This window comes from Artemia franciscana, chromosome 12, assembly GCF_032884065.1.
Source record: "Artemia franciscana chromosome 12, ASM3288406v1, whole genome shotgun sequence".
NCBI lineage: Eukaryota > Metazoa > Arthropoda > Branchiopoda > Anostraca > Artemiidae > Artemia > Artemia franciscana.
In genome coordinates, this window is record NC_088874.1 from 15,219,337 (window position 1) to 15,239,481 (window position 20,145).

General features: G+C 35.3%; 1 protein-coding gene across 1 annotated transcript in view; it reads left to right on the top strand.

Moving 5' to 3' along the window:
- The window catches only part of LOC136033733 (uncharacterized), a 189,509-nt gene extending 178,966 nt beyond the window's left edge, over positions 1-10,543 (top strand). The window contains exon 23 of the mRNA XM_065714626.1: positions 7,743-10,543. Coding sequence (XP_065570698.1) covers positions 7,743-7,938 — 196 coding nt within the window. The 3' untranslated portion in view covers positions 7,939-10,543. The remainder of the gene's footprint in view (positions 1-7,742) is intronic.
- Positions 10,544-20,145: the final 9,602 nt, after the last annotated feature.

Below are 20,145 nucleotides of genomic sequence, written 5' to 3' on the forward strand. Positions count from 1 at the left end.
TTAAGACGCAAGTAAATCTTTCAAAGCAAATGGTAAGGTTGAACCTTAGGATGATAGTAGCCCCTTTGCATTTAGGACAAACATGAATAAGATACCGAAATCTAACAGAAATATGAAAAAGGCTACATGAAATTGGAGAGTGACAATACTACTTAGCATGAGCAAGAATTATCCTATAAATGAAGGACTGTTCCCATTTTCACAACCCTCCTTCCTACCTTCCTTCATGGTAATAATATTATTATCCAAATGCTTCAAAATTAGTGCTCTAATACATGATTAGCGTGATAAAAAGTTATTTTTCGCAAAACAGTTTAAGAATGATAGGACTCATTTACATATTTGCTTGAAACAATAAAAATATCTTCAATGGCAATTGATAAACGTAATACTTTCAACCGTTAACTCAATATATATTTCACATTCTAAACCGCTTTTAAGCTAGAGCTTGATAACTCTTAGCGTAGATAACTTGGGGCTGAAGGGGTTTAGTACCCTTTACACAGACGATTTGTGCTGGTTTTAAGTTTTAGCACCGCTCATTCCTTTTATCTGAAAAAGAACTAGTTTTTCACTTGGTGAAAGTAAGAAACGGTTTAAGCAATAAATACAAAAAGAAATAAGAATTCAAATTCAGCACATGATATTATGAGCTTGATGTGCCACCTCGCGAGGGAAGACTTCATTACACATAACTGGTCGTTGCTCTAAGATCGTTTCCCTAAATGTCTGATGTTCCTTGCACTTTACAAATTCTGAAATTATCACACCAAATATTTAGCTGAATTTGAAACTGTGAGAATTTACATTGGTTAGTAGAAATATCTAAAGTTATTTTTCTTTAAACATATAATTTTAAATAACAGTGGTGGAACTTAATTTCATTATGAAGCATTATACTACTACGACTACTAATAACAACTCACCGTAGCACTAAGCCGCCTGAGGCCAACACAGTTACGCACGCTTCTCCATTGTCCCAAGCTATTCAAAACCTCCCTGTTTCCACCGTCCGAGGAAGTTCCCATTCCCTTTAAACCTTTCTTTATGACATCCTCCTACCCCCGACAAGGACGACTTGATTTTTGCTTAGCCCTAGACGGTTGGCCGTAAAGGATAATCTTCAGCAATCTGTCATCCTTCATCCCCAGAACGTGTCCAAGCTATCTCAACCTTTCTTTTATTATACCCCTAGAAAGTGGGATTGAACCACATTTTTCCTACAGCCCACTGTTTGAAATACTGTCAGTCAGCCGGGTACCCAGAACAATCTCTAGGCAATTTCTCTGGAAAACATCTAACAAATCTTCATCCGATTTTAGGAGCGCCCATACTTCAGAGCCATCTTTGACCACTGTCATCACTGTAGCTTCCAATATTCTAATCTTGGTTTGCAGACTTATTTTCCTATTCTTCCAAATCTTTTTTAACTGTGAAAACACCCTGACCCTAGCTATTCTACTTTTAACATCTTCACTACTCCCTCCGTCTTTACTAATAATACTACCAAGGCCAGTAAAGCTGCCCACATGATGAATTTTTTCGTTAGTCAACCTAAACTTTTCCTCTTCACTTACTTTTAGCCTTAGTGACATGGTCACATTAACTTTCGAACCTATTCAATTACCCCGAACTCGCAAAATCTCTAAAAGCTAAATCATTTTGCTCACACTTTTATCTAGGATGCTTAAATCATCAGCATAATTTAAGTCCCGGAAAGTTTTTCCTCCTCATTTAATTCCATGATCTCCCATTGCCTTTCCTGTGCTCCTTAAGACAAAGTCAATCAAAATGATCCATATAAAGGGGGGTAGAATACCACCCAGCTTAACTCCTGATTTAATGGAAAACCAGCTGATAACCTCATTTCCTACCTTAACCACAGCAGTGTTATTTTCGTACATAGCACTAATCACTATTAATGTATTTATCTGGTATACCATACAAGGATAAGGCCTTTGCTAAAGCTCTTCTATCAACAGAATTGAACGCTTGCTCATAATCTATACAACTGAGGACAAAAGGTGTTTGATAAATCGGGCGCTTCTCAAAAAATTAACCTAAGAGCGCAAATTTGGTCGAAACATCCTCTACCCTTTCTAAAACCCCGCTGTTCTTGTCTTAAAACTTCATCTACACCATCGCTCAATCTAAAAAGTATCATAATACTAAGTAATTTGCTACCTACAGAGACAAGACTAATGCCTCGATAATTATCAAACTCACTTTTACCACCTTTCTTTTACAGTGGTCTCATTAAGGTTTTCCTAAAATCGTTAGGTACTTCCCCTTTTTCAAAAATCATTTTCATAATGTTCAGTAGCTTATTTCTAACCTAAGAGCCACCATATTTAAGAGACTCACTTCCACACCATCAGCGTCTGGAGCCTTATTGTTTTTTAATCCTTTTAGTACCGTCACTAATTCTTCCTAACAAAACAAATCTTCCTTCACATTCACGTTATCACAGACTTTTTATTTTCTTCTGTAGCTTTTCCTGCAACTCATCATCGGTTTAGTACATTAGCAAAATATTCCGCCCATCTCTCTTTAACTCTTTCCTTATCACTAATTGAGGCCCCATTCCTATCTTTAACTGGGACAAGTTCAGATTGACTACACCCTCTCAATTTATTAACATGCCAGTACGATATTTTACTATCTAGCTGCATCTTCCAGATCCTCGGCAATTTCATCCATGGCCTTCACTTCACACCTCAGTAGTTCATATTTTAATGCTTTCTCCACTTTTTTTACGTTCCTTTTGTTTTTATATAATAATTCTTGTGTCCTTTCTATGAAAAATAAAGCTTTTACGCTAATATTCCTAACTGTAGTCCTAACTTTCTTCCTTAATACACATTCAGCAACTTTATAGATTGTTTTTCTATAATTATTCCAACCATCTTCTACGTTGTCAAATTTCAAACTCTAAAGTTTTGTGTTCGACTGCTCCTGGAAAGTTTCTCTCAAATTCTATCCCTCGAGTCTACCTGTGTCATAACTTCTTGGGTGGTAGTTATCCTTCCGAAATTTTAGCTTTAAGCTAACCCTAGACACAACTAAATGGTGATCTTTACTTTTAACATCAATAACAACACTGCTATATGCCCTAGTATCTTGTATTGATCCCGCCAGTCTGCGGTTTACTATAACATGATCATTAAGGTTTGCTGTCTTACCATCACGTGATTACCATGTTAACTTATGGGCCATTTTATGACCAAACACCGTATTGGTTATAACTAGATTGTTATACCTACAAAAGTCTATCGCTATTACTTTTTTCTTTTCCCACGCCAATTTTACCTAGGCTAGGATGCCATTTATCCCTATTTCTACAGACCTGGGCAAGGTCCCTAGTCTTGCAGGCAGGGGTGGATCCAGGATTTTCTTTAGGGGGGGCATAATAGTTTGCTTCGATAAACTTTACGAACAAAGAAATACCCGCAATTCAAAAGGAACCTCGACAATTATGTGTTGTAGGTAGGCAGTGGAAATGGTCGTAAATTTAATCTATTATCTGGTGAGAGTTTGAGTACTAATAAATGTGTTGAAATTAAAACGGTATAAAATTATTGATACAAAAAGTAATAAATTATAAAAACCATGCCGCTATAAATAAAAAATAAAAAGCTATTCACCATCTATAAAAAAAATATGATATTTAGTTGTTTCTGCATAATTTTTTGCCTTTGCGCTTCTGACCACTATAGCGAGTGAGTTAAGCTTTTTATTGTAAAAAAAAATAATAATAAAAAAAAAAAAAATCTCGAACCATCTTTTGGGGTCATGCACTCTTTGTGACAATTTGTATAGGTCCAACCAATTAGTATGTAGCCTAACTTTGTGGAACTATGATAGTGATGAAGAATGGGAAATGCGGATAAAGATAAAGCTTGTATATTCGTAAAAGTCCTGTCAGTCTAGGTCCTGTCAGTTTACAGCTCTTCTTTAGTATTTCTTCTTCTATTCATCCTAAAATATTCGAATAAAGACCAATATCGTCAGAAATATAGGAACTCTAATAAAGATGCACATAGGTATGGGCTTCAAACTAACTATTAAATAAAAAAACAAGATTTTGTAACGGAAAGTAAGGAGTGACATTAAAACTTAAAACGAACAGAAATTACTCCGTATATGAAAGGGACTTTTCCTCCTCAACGCCTCGCTGTTAACGCTAAAGTTTGACCCTTAACTCTACTTTTAAAACAGCAAGAAACTTTAGCGTAAAGAGCGGGGCGTTGAGGAGGAAAAGCCTTTTTCGTATACATAGTAATTTCTGTTCGTTTTAAGTCTTAATGTCGCTCCGTAGTTTCCGTTGAAAAAACTTGTTTTTTTTATTTAATTTCTGGGCGTTTTTGAATTAATACATGTTTTAATCTTGGCTCTCCGCACATAAATAATTAAAATGAAATTTGCATATTAATAAATTGCAATTAATCCGAAAATTTTGAGAAAAAAGAAGCGAAGGAGGAGACCTAGTTGCCCTCCAAGTTTTCGATTACTTAAAAAAGAAACTAGAACTTTTAATTTTTTACACCGTTTTCATTGGCAAAAAATATCCGTAAATTACGAATTAACTTACGTAACGAACTTCTATATTCGTATGTTTTTATTGCGTATATGAGGGGTTCAACCCTCTTCGATACCTCGCTCTTTACACTAAAGCTTAGATTGTGTTCCTATTTTTTAAGAATGACCTCTGAATCACAAAGGCCGCATAATAAATAGTTGAAATTACTAAAAATACTTTGGCGAAAAGGGTGAGGTAGAACGAGTAGGTAAACCCCTTATTTTCGTTATAATTTTTGTTCGTTTTAAGTTTTAATGCTGCTCCTTACTTTCAGTAGAAAAAACTTTTCATGTTTATTTTTTCATTGTCTTTTAAAATAAAGCTAGAAAATCCTGCGCCCCCTTCATTGAAATTTTCTTCCCCCATGAGAAGTCTCTCCATGGAAATATTCTCCCACGTAACCCCCCCCCTTAAACCAAAAAATCCCCCTGGAAACGTCTGTACACTTCCCAGTAACCATAACTATATGTAAACAAAGGTCCAAGTTTTCAACTTGCAGCCCCTCCCACGGGGATTGCGGGGGAGTAAGTCATCCCTAAAGATATAGTTATTAGTTTTTTCGAATAATATTATGGTGAATAAAATGGCTATCTCAGAATTTTGATCTGGTGACTATGGGGGGAAATTGAGCGTGGGAGGGGGCCTAGGTACCCTCCAATTTTTTCGGTCACTTAAAAAGGGCACTAGAACTTTTAATTTCCGTTAGAATGAGCCCTCTCGCAAGATTCTAGGACCACTGAATCGATACGATCACCCCTGGAAAAAAAAAACAAATAAACGCGCATCCGTGATCTGTCTTCTGGCAAAAAATGCGAAATTCCACATTTTTGTAGGTAGGAGCTTAAAACTTCTACAATAAGGTTCTCTGATACGCTGAATCTAATGGTGTGATTTTCGTTAAGATTGTATTACTTTTAGGGGGTGTTTCCCCTATTTTCTAAAATAACGCAAATTTTCTCAGGCTCGTAACTTTTGATGGGTAAGACTAAACTTGATGAAACTTATATATTTAAAATCAGTATTAAAATACAATTCTTTTGATGTAACTATTGGTATCAAAATTCCATTTTTTAGAGTTTTGGTTACTATTGAGCCGGGTCGCTCCTTACTTACAGTTCGTTACCGCAAACTGTTAAAAACAAATAATTACATGTTTTTTATCTTTGTTTTTGATAGGTATAGATTGGTGATTTAAATCCTCAGGATTTCAAGCTGTGTAGATATCTAGTTATTATTTTTTTTTAATCTTGATATGTTCAGATATTCAATTCAAACGTTTAAATCTTGATATGTCTGTTGAGCACAAAAATGAAAATTTGAATATTTACTCCGATTTACTATTAAGTAAGAGAATTTTCCTGTAAAAATTTTGATTTATAAAGAACTAATCGTGGAAGTATGATTGGATGACATGTAACAAATAAAGTATAAAAATCCTCAGTGATATATATATAGCAGTTTAGACAATTTTATGGACAAATAAATGCAACCCCTATACAAAAACATAACTATATTTTGTGACTGGCTGGTATTGAAAAGGCAAGAATTTCTGAGGTAATATCGCAGTTGCATTCTGTTTCCGTGGTTAACTCAAGTTGTGTGAATTTACCGTTTTTATCATTTTTTATTTTTTATTTTAAATGTTTGAAAAAATTCAATGCCATTCCACTGACTCCAACTGAGAATTCAGAGACCTATCTATACCAGCTAGATAAAAAAAAAAACATATAATTATTCGCCTTCTTTTATAAACAATTTTTTTGAAAATCTATTCTTCTTAAATGATTACTCTAACCTTTGAAGGAGTATTTTGCCTCATATACTTAGTTTTAAGTATATACTTATACAAACCTTTATTAAAGCTTAAAGATTACGGCCTTTATTTTAATGTTTTAGGATGAACAGAAGTGATTCGTCATATAATGTAGAGTTTTAATTAGATGAAAATACGCAGTAAAGTGGCCACCATTTGCTCACAAAATCCAAAACTTAAAGGAATAATTTTTGCACTTCTCATGCATTTACTTTCTGTTATACAAACCCCCTAAAAACACCGATGTTGTAAACCTCACCCTTCTTTGCAAAAAAGCAAAGCGAAAAAACCAAACAGACAACCAAAAAAAGTAACGACTACAATTTCTTTACCTCAGTGCCATAGCAAGACTTGAAAACAAACTTTTGACAGTAAAAATTTATTAAATATTTTCCTTTTCAGCCCCGTTCTGACAGCACAACCCTGAAATATCCTTTCGAGAGCCTAAAAAAGTTAGGATTTTAAATTTCCCCTCCAAGCTATTACAAAATTAAGATTTTCGCCTCCCAGTTGTTTTTTGTGGAAAAACGGACAGATTCCCTTAATAAATCTAAATTTAATTAAATATTTTTTGGCAGTATGCGTCATTATTAAAATCTAACAGAGACCGTACAAAGTAACCAAAACCTTGTTTCTAACTTGTTTGTAAAAAGAAGCAGTCTTAATAATTAAGAACTTATTAAAAACTAAACTATTAAAAACCAATTACAAAAAAAAAACTTTCTTCCCACCCCTAACCAGACAAAGTGGACCCAACCACAATTCCACCACTTCGTTAGGGGGTGAGGGGTGCCCCCCGCGTCCCCTTTCCTGGATCCGCCACTGCTTGCTGGTACCCCGAAAGTGTCGAGGCAGCCCTTGGAAGAGATCTGGATCCTACACCCTGCTGCAGTTGTCCTCCTATAGAAGATCCTGTCACGATGGTGTTCTGCGTCACCATGCAATTTAGTCCATTACTGGGAAAAGGTTTGTAACTCAAGGGACGCGTGGACAGGCCGGTGGGCCCTGTTGAGTGTACATTTCAGGGGCCTTCTTCCTCCTCCTCCTGTATTTATGGACCCGGGCGAGGGGGCCCTAGTTTCTATTATGGTTCCCCGGGGACAAGGTCCCCCCTTGGTCTATGCCTCCTATGGAGGTACCCTACATAAGGGTGTTCCTCTATCGTCGCCTGGGGACACGCTGAATGGCCTGGGGGAGGCCCCTGAAGAGCAGCAGACTCGTAAAGGATTTTTTTTAAATAGAGGAAATCACAAAAATATCGACGACGCCACTTATTGATAAAAAAATAAAAATACGAATCATCATACATCGAATTTTGGCATTAAACCCGAATTAATGTTCCTTTTTTAGGGATCAATCGTCTTCTTTGCCTCAAGGAATACCAGAATCGACTCGTTTTTTGCCATTAAGACAACCAGCCAGACGAAGACAATCAGCAACACTTCAACCAGCATCAAGGCAAAAATCAATTTTTCGGCGACGTTTTAAGCGTGTACAATCTAATGATGGCACTCTTGCCTCTGCTGATGAATCTGATGAACTTTAGTAATAGTAGGCTACAGACTAGTGCTTTAATTTTAAATGTTGCCTCCGTGAAGGTGATTGATCAAATTATGTACTTAAGAAAAAAAGTGGTTATACCAAATTTAAATATTTATTCGTTCAAACACTTCATTAGTAGAAAGTAGAGGTAACCATTATTTTTAATATCTGTTAATTTAAGAATGTTAATTACCAGGTTGATCAGCTCGGTACCACCAAAAGAGTAGACTGTTATCTTATTTTATTCTGAAATTCAGCTATCCTAGCCGAGTGGATAACACGCTAGAATTGTAATCCTTTGTCCAAACGCCGGGGGTTCGATCCCTGGTGGGATTGCCTATTTGGATTGGGATGGGGGTGAGTGGTGTGACTCTGTAAGCTTAGCGAAGTCGACCCAGCTCTAAATGGGTACCTGGAGAAATCTGAGCAAAGTAAGCAGGAAGGAAGTGCGAAAGCACAGGGTAGCTGGCCCAAACCCCCTATTGCAGTTCCTGGCTGAAGGGCCATATAATGAAGACGAGCACCATCAGGAAGCACTGTAATAGTTCAATGCTGTATTACTTACTTACTTACTCTTAAGTTTTTAAACTGTTGCCTCGGACACAATGATTGAGAAATAGAAGAAATATTTCTAACACTTGTACCTTAATTTCATTCCTTAAATATTGTGTTAGCTTACTAAAGCAAACCGTGTTACATTTGTATTACTATTGTTTTCTGGAGTTATGTTTGTTATTTATTGCGTATCCCCTAGCTTAAAACCTATTTGATCCAACTAAGTATTAATTGGATACAATGAAAAGAAATAAGCATCTCTTAGCCATTGGAGATTCTTCAAATAGACGTGTTCCCGCATGATGGATATTTTAGGAAGGAGCTGTCACCGTGATAGAGCTTTAAATTGTGGCAGCAACTGCCTTTTGGCCTGTTTGTTAAAAAGACAAACAGTTTTCTACCCAGCCCCATGCTTCTAGTTTTTTTTTTCATTCGCATTTAAAAAAATGGAATAATCCATTTGATACGAACGCTTTAGACTTTTGCGTGTAACAGAAAAAAAAACTCCAGTTGTGTCAATCAAGAGTAAAACACAGCATCAACCAAAGCACTTAGAAAGCACTCTTGCTACCGGATTACTGCAAGAATACCCCTCCCCTTTCAGTGTTCTCAAGTCATGTTCGTAGGGAATGGGAGGGGGGACATCTTTGGACCCATGTCTCTCAAGATCTTAAGATTCTAACTTCTGTTGCCGTGATGTTTGATATTTCTCGTACGAATCGTTCCTTTTAACTTCACTCTCCTCCATATTGTTTCATGAACACGTCCCTGATCCTGATAATATTTTAGTGTTTTTCAAAGACAATATTGCTTTTTAATGTTTTTGGACCCTTTTGTGGCTGTGGAATTTGTCTTTTGAAATTTTTTGTATGTTATTAGTGTCCATGTTTTTCAATGCTTCTGTACTTTCTTTTCTTTTCAGCAAACGAAAGTAATCAACGGTATTATATAAAAATATATGTTTCTATGCAGGACATTAAAATAGTATGCACTATATAAGTAATAATGCAACCCTCGAATTTGCATCTTTAATTATAGCTTACGTTCTTACCTTAGTGATCAGATATTATTTTTTTAAATAAAAATATCATATTCTATATCTTAATGTATTTAATGCGTTATATAATACGTTTCTTATATGTAACTTAAATACTTAACAGAATAATTAAAATCTAATATTATAATTTTTTGGGCCGCTGTTGACATATTTATTAATATCATCTTTAAGTAAACCACTTTGACTTTTAGTAAAATTTTTCTACGTACGACTCTGAATACCAGGCTGTTTGAAACCCAGGAGCTTTTAGTGTTTGAAAGAAAAACTGTATTTCGAAGAGTGTCTGGATTTTCGAACGCTTGATAAGCTACGTAAATTGCAAATCCTTGAACAGTAACATTTTTAATTTCTGATTAAATGTATTTAAATGCATAATTCTAATCATTTTTAGGATACTAAACATTTTTTGCCTTTTGAACTTTTCCTGTACCAATTTTGTAGCTGCTGGTAATTTTGTGTATTTCCTAATCTGTTGTTTTAAACATTTTATTATAAGCACTGATGGATGTGAATTGTCGCTTTTCTTGGTTTAATGTATCAAATTGACAGCCAAGTATAAAATACCCAACCAGATTTCGTCCTGTAGTTCGATTTGGGGGAGGAGATAAGGTGTTCTAAGGCTTTAATTAAGAGATAAACACTCCACTCCCTCATTTCGTGGGGCAGTGGATGTCCAAGTATATAAAATGCCAATTTTCGTAATTTTTTAAGGGAGTTTCCAATCTGACTTTGTATCTTAAAGGAGCGATTTAATTTAAGTCCTGCCCCCATCTCCTGCTCTAGGGAATGGCTTATTATATACAGGACCAGCTCTATTGAACGAATCAAGACTAGTGACCATTCCTAAGCATACAAAATGTTCACGTAAATGCTATATACTATTCTCAATGCACTTTTATACTTATATACACTTTTTCTATTCCTAGATTTATATTGATTTCACAGTTTGTTTGGCTTATAAATAATTGTAAATTTCTGTATTCTTATATATAAAATGATTTTTGATGTAGCATTGTCTTTGGTTTGAAGTCTTTGGTTTAAATTGTTAGGTTTGCTGTCTATGAATAGATCCTTTCATTACTACTAATTATATATTTATTTATCTGTCTGTTTATTTTCTTTATTTCCCTCAAAAAAATGAGGAGTACGCTACAATATAATATAAAGAAAAAACAAATGATAACACTTACAATCAAAACCTATCAAATATTGATCCAACACTTAAAAAAGAAAGACACAAAAACACTTGCTAAATAGATTAGCCTATAAATCATGAAGAGCCAGAACTGTTACTAAAAAACGGAAATAAATTGTGGCCTAAAAGGTTAATTTTCGCCCTATCTTCAAATGTTTTATATTTATTCTTTATACAGACTACAGGATCCTTCACATTAAGCTTTAAAACAATCTCAGTGTTACTAAAAGAAAGGGGGAAACCAAGTAAAAATTTACAAAATTTAAAATAAGAAACTTTAATGGGCGAAAGATCAGAAGGTCTGAAATTTCGGAAGAGAAGGGACGGGAACAATACGTGAGGCAGAGCAACAGCGCTATACATACGACCAAGGACGTCCCGACGGTAAAGACCCCGAAAACGAATTAAAAGACCAAATGCCTTGCGTAGTTTCATCTGAACATGCTGAACCAGGACTGGTTTGAAATCTCTTTTCGAAGCAGCATAAGATAATCCCAAATAAGTGACTATTGGCGACGACTGAAAAATAACACCATTGCCGCAATCGAGAGTCGCCCTGACATTATCCTCTAAACAATTTACAACAAAAAATTGACATTTTTTAAAACTGATAGAAAGGCCCAAACCTTTTAAACAATTAATTAAAATATTAAAATTAGAAACAAGACTAGACTTGGACCGGCTTAGAAGGATAATGTCATCAGCATATGCAATGTAAGACAGATTTCGAGATAATGAAACAAACAAGCAGGAAAGAGAATTAAGGGCAGTAGCTAAACAAGAATTGAATATATAAGGAGAAATAATTCCTCCTTGTCTAATTCCTCTACCCACTCGAATTAATTTGGACTGAGATGAAGACGAAGTCGGACAGATACGGATCTTTAAACCAGAATACCAAGAGCGAAGGACTCATATGACAGCTAGGGGCAATCCAGCATGGATTAAAGTGAGCAGAGCGGATGCATGAGAAATGTTATCAAAGGCCCCTTTGATATCAATCAAGAGGGCGTATAGCGGTTGACCAGAGATTCTCGCTTCTTCAATAACTTTGCTGAAAGATGCATGGGCATGGTCACATCCCAAACCTCTCTTGAAACCAACTTGATTAGAACCAGTGTCAAGAATTTCAAGAAAAATCCTTCAAACACAACTCAAACACTTCCCCAATCATAGAACCCCTAGTAATTGGCTTCCAGGAACTACAAGATGACAAGTCTTTTTTCCCGCTCTTAGGAATAGGCGTAACTATGCCAATATAGAATGACGATGGTACTAAACCAGTAGTAAGTAAAAGGTTGAAAAATGCCAGTAAAGTAATAAGAAAAGAAGAAGGAGCAAGTTTGAGGTGATTAGCAAATAAGCCATCATGATCCTTAGCCGACTGCACCTTTAACGTTTTGATTGCTCCACGTAACATATCCTCAGAAATCCTGTAATCAGTTGAAAAATTCTTCAACCTTTCATCTAATTGCAACACAACACTGTTAGAATCATACGAAGTCGACAACTTAGAAAAATAATTTTCCCACTCTTTTAGCGATGGTGTGGAATTAGTATCAGGCATGTTAATCCGCCTATTGCCTCGGAGAACATTCCAAAGGAGATTCTTGTCCTTGTCGTTATCAATGTTTGAAGAAGCTTCTTCTATGACCAGGTTATTATGACGACGGAGCTCCGCTTGGAATTCAGCCTTTCTCTTTTTCATTAGCAAAAAAACTGGATACGAGTCTCTTGGCTTACCGAGGGCCCGCCATTCCCAATACGCTTGTTTAGCCGCCTTATTAGAATTTACCAAAAAAGGATTGAGGCTCCAAAAAGGTTTCTGGGCCCCCAATCTTATCCTATTAGTAGGAAAAACTGCCGCAGCACCATACTTTAAGCAATGGATTAATTCAAAATAAAGACAATTAATAGTCAAAGAGGGATTACTGTCCATTGAATCCAAACTATCAGGGATATAAACTTTATCAATTAAAGTCCCAACTCTTTCTTGGTAAAGCGGTCTAAAATTTGGATTCCAATCAACCCGGTCAAAAAATTTAGGAAGCTTATTGCCAGAAAAACGAACTGGGGAAGGACGAGAACCCAAAGGGGGTATAAGGAACTGAAGCGGCATGTGGTCACTAACGGGGAAATCTTCGATTACAGTAACCACAGGCAAAGGATCACTTGGGTTAGAAGAAAAAACATGATCAATATTAGTTGTACTACCACTCCAATGAATATAAGTAATGTTACACTGCTATAAACTCTTAACATGCTATAACCATTTCCCAAAAGAAAACCATTTCCTACAAGTTTACAAGTTATTCCTTTTATTCTCCACCTGGTGTAATACGCAAGCACTAAGCATTTCTCCTTTCTCATTTTGGGATGTTTACTGGAATCATGGCCAAAGCTTATGCTTATTATTGTTATCCTCAAAAAATTTTCCTGAACAAAACCTAGCACATGTTTCTTTTCATTGTTTATTCTTCACCATATTTAGCCACAGTCTTTGCTGCTAAGTCAAATGGTCTTAGCTTCGAGCTTACTCTGATCCTTACATTCTTCTTGGCGTTCCTAGGCTGAGTGAAAACACCTTGTGCTTTTGATGAGTCAATTTCCACGTCCTTGTTGTAAATTATGTCCTTATAGTACAAAGACATGATTCTCTTCAAGGCTTCTAGAAATGAAAATTGACTAACTTTTCGTGAATATATAATTTATTTTATTCTCGAATAGCTTCAAATAAATTATCTTTTACATACTATCTAAAAAATGACAAATGCCTGGAAACAAGAAGTTAGGCAATTGAGCCTAAGTTCCACCAAAGCATTATAGCCAGGAGGTAGAATTAGATAAGCTTTATGAGTTCTTACATGTGGAGTAGCCTGGGTTTCAAGGTTGATAAGCTCCTTATTATCTTTTCTGCGATCTATAATCCTAGCTAACGCTGTATTCTACAAAGTATGTAATGCAAAAAGATGTAATCTGATAAATATATTTTCTTCAAAAGGCAAAATTCTAGTTTAGCTACTTTTCACTATCTTAGAAAAAGCTTAGGTTAGGAAAATGAAACTTTCAGGGATTGGTCTACAGACTAAAGTATGTCCCGAGAAAGTAATTTAAAGTACCTAAGCCTAACTCCATTCTTTCTCCCTCTTAAGGACAGTGACCTTTGATGACCTTTAAAAATCCTTGTGTTATGAAAGTGAAACCTTACAAAGCAGATATGCTTAAATGAAATACAAGATAACTGTTTTCAGCCTCACGACTTTGCTCAATCCCAATTTGAGGTTTCAAAGATCTGAAAAAAAAACAACCATTGATATGGCTTAAAATTCTATTCAACAAAAAATAAAAACTTTTCAGAACTTAAAATGAAGGAAAAATTCTATTTTGTCAAAATTTCAATTTGTATAGACCTGTAAAGAAGGCAAATCTCCAAGACTTAGAAATCAAAAGACGGTTAACTTGGAAGCTTGGCAAATAGCTTTCCAGAATATGTTTTTGGCCCTGGATTCATTACTGAAAATTTGATTTTCTTAGCATAGCCTCTTTTCAAGATAGCAAAAAGTAGCTAAGCTACAATTTTACCCCTCAAAATATGTATCTTACATTTGGAAGATTCCCAGCGAAAATAAAAAGGCTACAAGGTTTTGCGTCAAATATTTGAGAATGGGTAGCTCTAGTTTATTTTTTATTTTTAAATATCTAGCGATTAAGATTATTTTTTTAATGCCTTTTTTACGGCAAAATTTATTTTTCTAAAGATGATTTCCAAGGTGTTGAAGCGTTTCAATAAATATATATGTTGGTAATTACCACGTGACTTTTTTCAAACCCTATTTTACATATCTACTGTCTTCATTTTCTGGAATTCCATTTAAAAATTAGATTCTTCAAGAAAGAGCAAAGAGAAATTTTCAAAATTTAAATTAAGCGGATACTACACCAGGTAAAAAAGTGAAATTTGCAACGAACGAACATAACTACAAACAGAAACAGTATTTCCAAGTGCCGTATCTCAGACCCACTAACATATAGAATGTCATTTGTCCTTTACTGAAATGAAAATCAAATACGTCTTGAGTGAGTTTTTTTTAACATAATATAAAAACAAATTAAATACCACTCAAATGTCCGGGAAATTGTACCAATATATTAGGACAGGCAATTCATTCTTGCTACTGTAATATTACACCAATTTTCATTGATGTTTTTCCCTTTCAAACCCATTCCTTTTCACTGTATATAGCATTAGTTTTCTAAATAAACTTTTAGGTTAAGTAGTTTTTAACTTGAAGCAAAGAATAAATAGTACTCCATCCTTTAGTGAATTTAAGATAGACTAAAACGCTGCACCTATTTGACCTAGTTTATTACCTTTAAATACGCAGAGTAATAGCGGCTATTACAATTTTGTATCATTAAGTGTTAGTCACGACAGGAATTAGTTGCAATAGGAAAATCCAAAATAGAATTGGTTGCGGTAGAAGTAGTATAGTAGGAATAGTCATTTTAGAAGGTAGAACTCATCAAAAGAATATTTTGGCAGGAACCGTCAATTGATAACTATCAATAGTAGCGTAAAAATATACTCAGTGATCTATCAACCAAATTTAAACAAAACTGAAAATAAATTTAAAATATTGTCGTTGAAGCAGATATGTATCCATTGGGGCTTTGATCCGAATCCATCTTGAAATTAAGGTTTCGTAACATATTCATATAACATTCCCTTCATATAATATTCTGATTGATATGCCTCTTCCCAAATATGCCCCTGCCCTAAAAAGTAATAGTGGTAAGAACCTGCTTTAAGTGCCCTTGATAGTATTTTGCGCAAGTGCGGTATTACTACGGCTAGTTTCTGCAACTGGCCGTCCTCCGCAATTGATGTCTCTGGCCTTGGGAATTTAGACAAAATATTTGAAGAAATCGTTGTAATATCATTAGTTCAAGAAGGTTTGTATTCATAAACTTTAGGGTAAATTAGAAAATACTACAAAATGATTGGACTATTTAATACAGAATTCATTAGATTGAAGAAATCATCTTGTGGAATTATCTTGCCTTGTGGTACCCTGTGGCTGGTCATCGACAGTTATTAGATTATTATATGTTTTCATACAGTATTAACAGTTTACTGGTGGAGTAAACACTTATAACTTATTTTAAAAAGTGAAGATGAAATTTTTCAAAAAAGTATGTATACATGATAGAGTTATCGTAGCATTCGATGCTCACAAAGATGAATATCTGAACTACGAAACAAGAAGTATTGGAGATCTTATTGGAAATGTATGCGTGCATTCTCATGACAGTGAGAGATTAAATTTCTTTGGAGCATCAAACAATCCTAATGGTGAAGCAGTGGGTATGATAGAGTAATTTCTCCAGAGAAATTAATTCTCAAGGATAATGCAAGTCTAAAACTATTATTTGACGAGGAAGGAAAAGTTGGGAGGGTCTTTTAAGGTCCGAAAACATCCCTATCCCTTCTAATCAAGACCCCAACAGTTTTGTAAGCACCTTCAAGGTGAGGTGCATGTTACGTCACTGGGAATGTTTTCGAAGAGACGCAGGTGTAACTAACTTGACAGCCAATCAGATGCACGTTACAGGATTTTTTCCAAACACTTTGGCTGATATTCATAACAATTGGTTGCACTGCAACGCGTACCCTCTCGGAGTATGGCAACGTGAATAAATGCCTCTGATTGATCATACTTCTTTTATTCTACAATATTTGATTGTAGACCCTATTGGCTAGGGTTTGATGCTAGGGGCAAACAGGGCTGGTTTCGCACAACCTCCCATTGGTAGCATCCCTGTTTTACCAAACTAAGTGTACAACTAGCTGCGCATCCAGAATCGAACACGCCCTCTTTCCTTAATATTTTTTCTGTATACTATCAATGGGGAAACTTGCATGAGTAACAGCACTTTTTCGGGGGCTTTTTTGGGTTTATCAACCCCCGAAGTAAATTTTATTTGACTTTCAGACTGTTTTAGACAAAATGGCTATCTCAATAAATTGATCTGATCCATTCGGTATAGAAGCGCATGAAGAAGGGCTGTTTACCTTCCGATTAGTATAGAATCTAAAAACGCAAACTCTCTACATTTAATTTATAATCAAATAAGGCCCCTTTAAAGTTTATTCAACTACTTCTTCCACAAAAATCTTAGGTAACAAAAAGAATTTATAGTACTTACCCAAGGGGCTAAGGGGATGTCAACTCTGGTGGCACAGTTTTTTGCCAAATAGCTATCTCTGAACTTTGATCAGGTCCATTTGAAGGAAAAGGTTTAAAGGCCGCTGGATACTCTCCGATCACTTTTGACTCTTAAAGGGGAACAAAAACTTTCAATTTCCAATCAAAGAGCCAGTTTTCGGAAAATGAGTTTTTGGGAAAAAAAACATTGAAGCCTTACAGCCTTTATGACCTTTAGTTTCTAATACCTGAAACTTATTAATAGCAAACATATGATGAAGTTCAACTCTTTATGTTTAATAGTTGAGGGGGGGGGAGGTCAGCGAAAATTTATTTGGCTTAGATAGTGAAGAACTAAAGTCTTGAAATGACTACCCCTGTCAATACTGGCAGATAATATTTTAAGAAGCTTAGCGATTGTTACTTGCAAAAACGGTAATAGTAACTCACTGCATCATCCAGGGACAGATCTAGAGAAAAATCTTTGGGGGGAGGCACAGGATGAAGGGTGCCCATATGATTCAAGCGTAATGATAGGGGGTGTAGATAACGCTTTCGTCAAACTAGTTGGTTTGTGTGAATCTGGTTGGTGCTGATGAAAAATAACAAAGAAACCTCTTTGAAAGCCAATTATATTTTCCTATAGCAGTAAAATGCGTATTGGCGTTTCCATTTTCGTGAAATAGGGGAAATTTACACGCTCGGAGAAAAATCTTTGCATAATCAAAGATTTTTATGCCAATTTTGCAGATATATACTGAACTGGCTGAGGAAAAATAATTTGTGTTCGTTTTAACTTTCACATTTACTCTTTACATTCATAGGACAGCTTTGCTTTTTGTTGTTAGTTCGGTAAATCACCTAAAAATAAATGATCAAATTGACAAGTATACTTAAAAAAAAGAGTAAAAGAACAGAATGTGAATGAGGGCGCCACAAAAATCTTGGGAGGCTTAAGGCCTCTCCCCTCCGCCCCCCTGGATCCGCCCCTTCCACCAACAACACCTAGTTACCTAGAGAAGAAAAACTTGAGAGATTGAATACACGTTTATTTCCACAATTGTTCGATGAAAATGATAAAAGATGCGTTTTTGATCGCCGTTTAATCACCATTTTGCTTAAACATTGTGCTTATTTCCGTTTTTAATCGAGTTAAACTCTAAACGGCAACCGGGGATTTCAAACGTCCACGGCAAAAAGTAATAGAACGTCTAACTTTGGTTAGAAGGACGCTGGAAGTTCACCTTGCAATCAACATGGATAGGATTTATACATTAAAATGTAAAAACATGAGCTGGAAGTCTTACACTATGAAAATGGCGACTTTCATGTTATAACAGAAGGTTTGAAGATGCTTCTCTGCATGAAAAGTCTTAGGTACAAGACTAAAAAAGAATTGGCCCTTGACTTGTAGGAAGAGTTATGGGTAACTGGTTGATTAGCCTATAGGTTAATTTTAAATTAATCTGTTGTATAAAAGACTTAATTTTCTGCTTAAGAAGAAAAGTAGGATATTACATAATTAGCCTAATAAAAGATTCAGCATACAAATGTTTTAACTTTGCAATCAATTAAATTTGCATGCCTTAGTTTAAGTTTGTATTAGTATAAATACTCTCATCAGTTTTAGGGCTTTAGTTTCTCAGCTAACATATAGATTAAATTTGATTACATTACTTGTTGGAATATTACTTCTGGCCTTTAGCCGAATCATTAAGGCAGGACAGGCTCTCAAGGAATCTTCCTATACCTCTCATGTTAAACATTTGGAATTTGGTTGACGTTCCTGAATTATTGATTTCAGCGGTTTTTATTTTAACAGATATAAAAAGAAGAATCTTGTGAATATTTGATCTAACCAAATCTTAAAGCCGACAATTATTTTTTAAATTTAATTCCAAAATAATTATAAAACCTGTTTCGGGTTTGCATTCATTCAAGTGTCTTCACTTGACACTGTTGTTGTGGGGCATCAAAAAATAGAGCAAAAAATATTCTATTCAATAATAAAAAACTTATTTCTGTAATATATACTTGCTGGCCGCAGTCACTTCAAATACTTTACGTATTCGTGTTTCGAAGTCAAAATTCCCCCCAAAACACTAGATGCAGCTGTAATCAGAGCGCGCGAGAATACATAAATTAGACCAAGGGACTAACCACTCGGACTGTTCAGAAGCCATTCATTTAAGTATTAGTTAGTTGTAACCGGTTTAAATAGAGTCTGGAGAACAAGTAGTGTGCAGACACCAAACTGCCGGTTAATAAATACATGTAAAAAATTACAAGAAGAATTGCTCAGGATAACCTGCGCCTAATCGTAATTTGGAGTGAGAAACCCTTTAAGTTCAACCTTCTCATGTTTGTTTAGTCGAAGCGACGAAGAAAACTGATACCTTTGTTTTTGACCGAGTTGCCGCCTAAGAAACAGAATCTTTTTAGGGAATAAAATGCTTGGACTTTGGGTATGCTTTAAGGTAAGAATTTATACTACGCTGCTTTGAATCCTAGATGAGGACCTTTTTACTATCTCGGAAAGTAGTTGAGCTTGCTTTTTAAGTTGAGATTTAGTGTCCAAATCAGCATCAATTGAAGGGGGACATCACATCCTCCTTGAAATTAGAAAATAAAACCAATTGGGGGATATTTTTACGAATAATATATTTTTTGGTATTTCTCTTGAAAAAACAACAATTTTACCCTTCCTCCCATCTTTGACTGCAATTTAAAAAACCTGCGCTACTTTAGCAGTCGATGCTTAATTCCTTTTTTCACTGAAGAATACCGAACAGCCTCTTAAACATCCACCGTGCAATAAACGAAAATTAAGCACTTGAGCGTCCAAAATTGTCCATTCAACTGCTTCACTGAACAAAGATCAAAAACGCAGCTAAAAACTTCCAACAATTACCCTTTCCAACTGAAGCAAAGGACACAAAGATTTGTGGTTATTCTGAACACAACTGAAGTCAAGTATTGATAATTTCTCGTCAATTCATCAAGTATTTCCCTCCTAATAGAATTCTAACCATTATTTGACTGTCATTGCAGAAGTTATGCTACGCTGTTGATGTTTAATTTTAATAATATTAAGACTGTTATCGTATCGCAATGTGATGTAAAAACAATTGTGCCTCACGTTGGGAATCTTGGGTTTAAATGCTATTGTGAATATTATTACTGTGGATACTGTTGAAA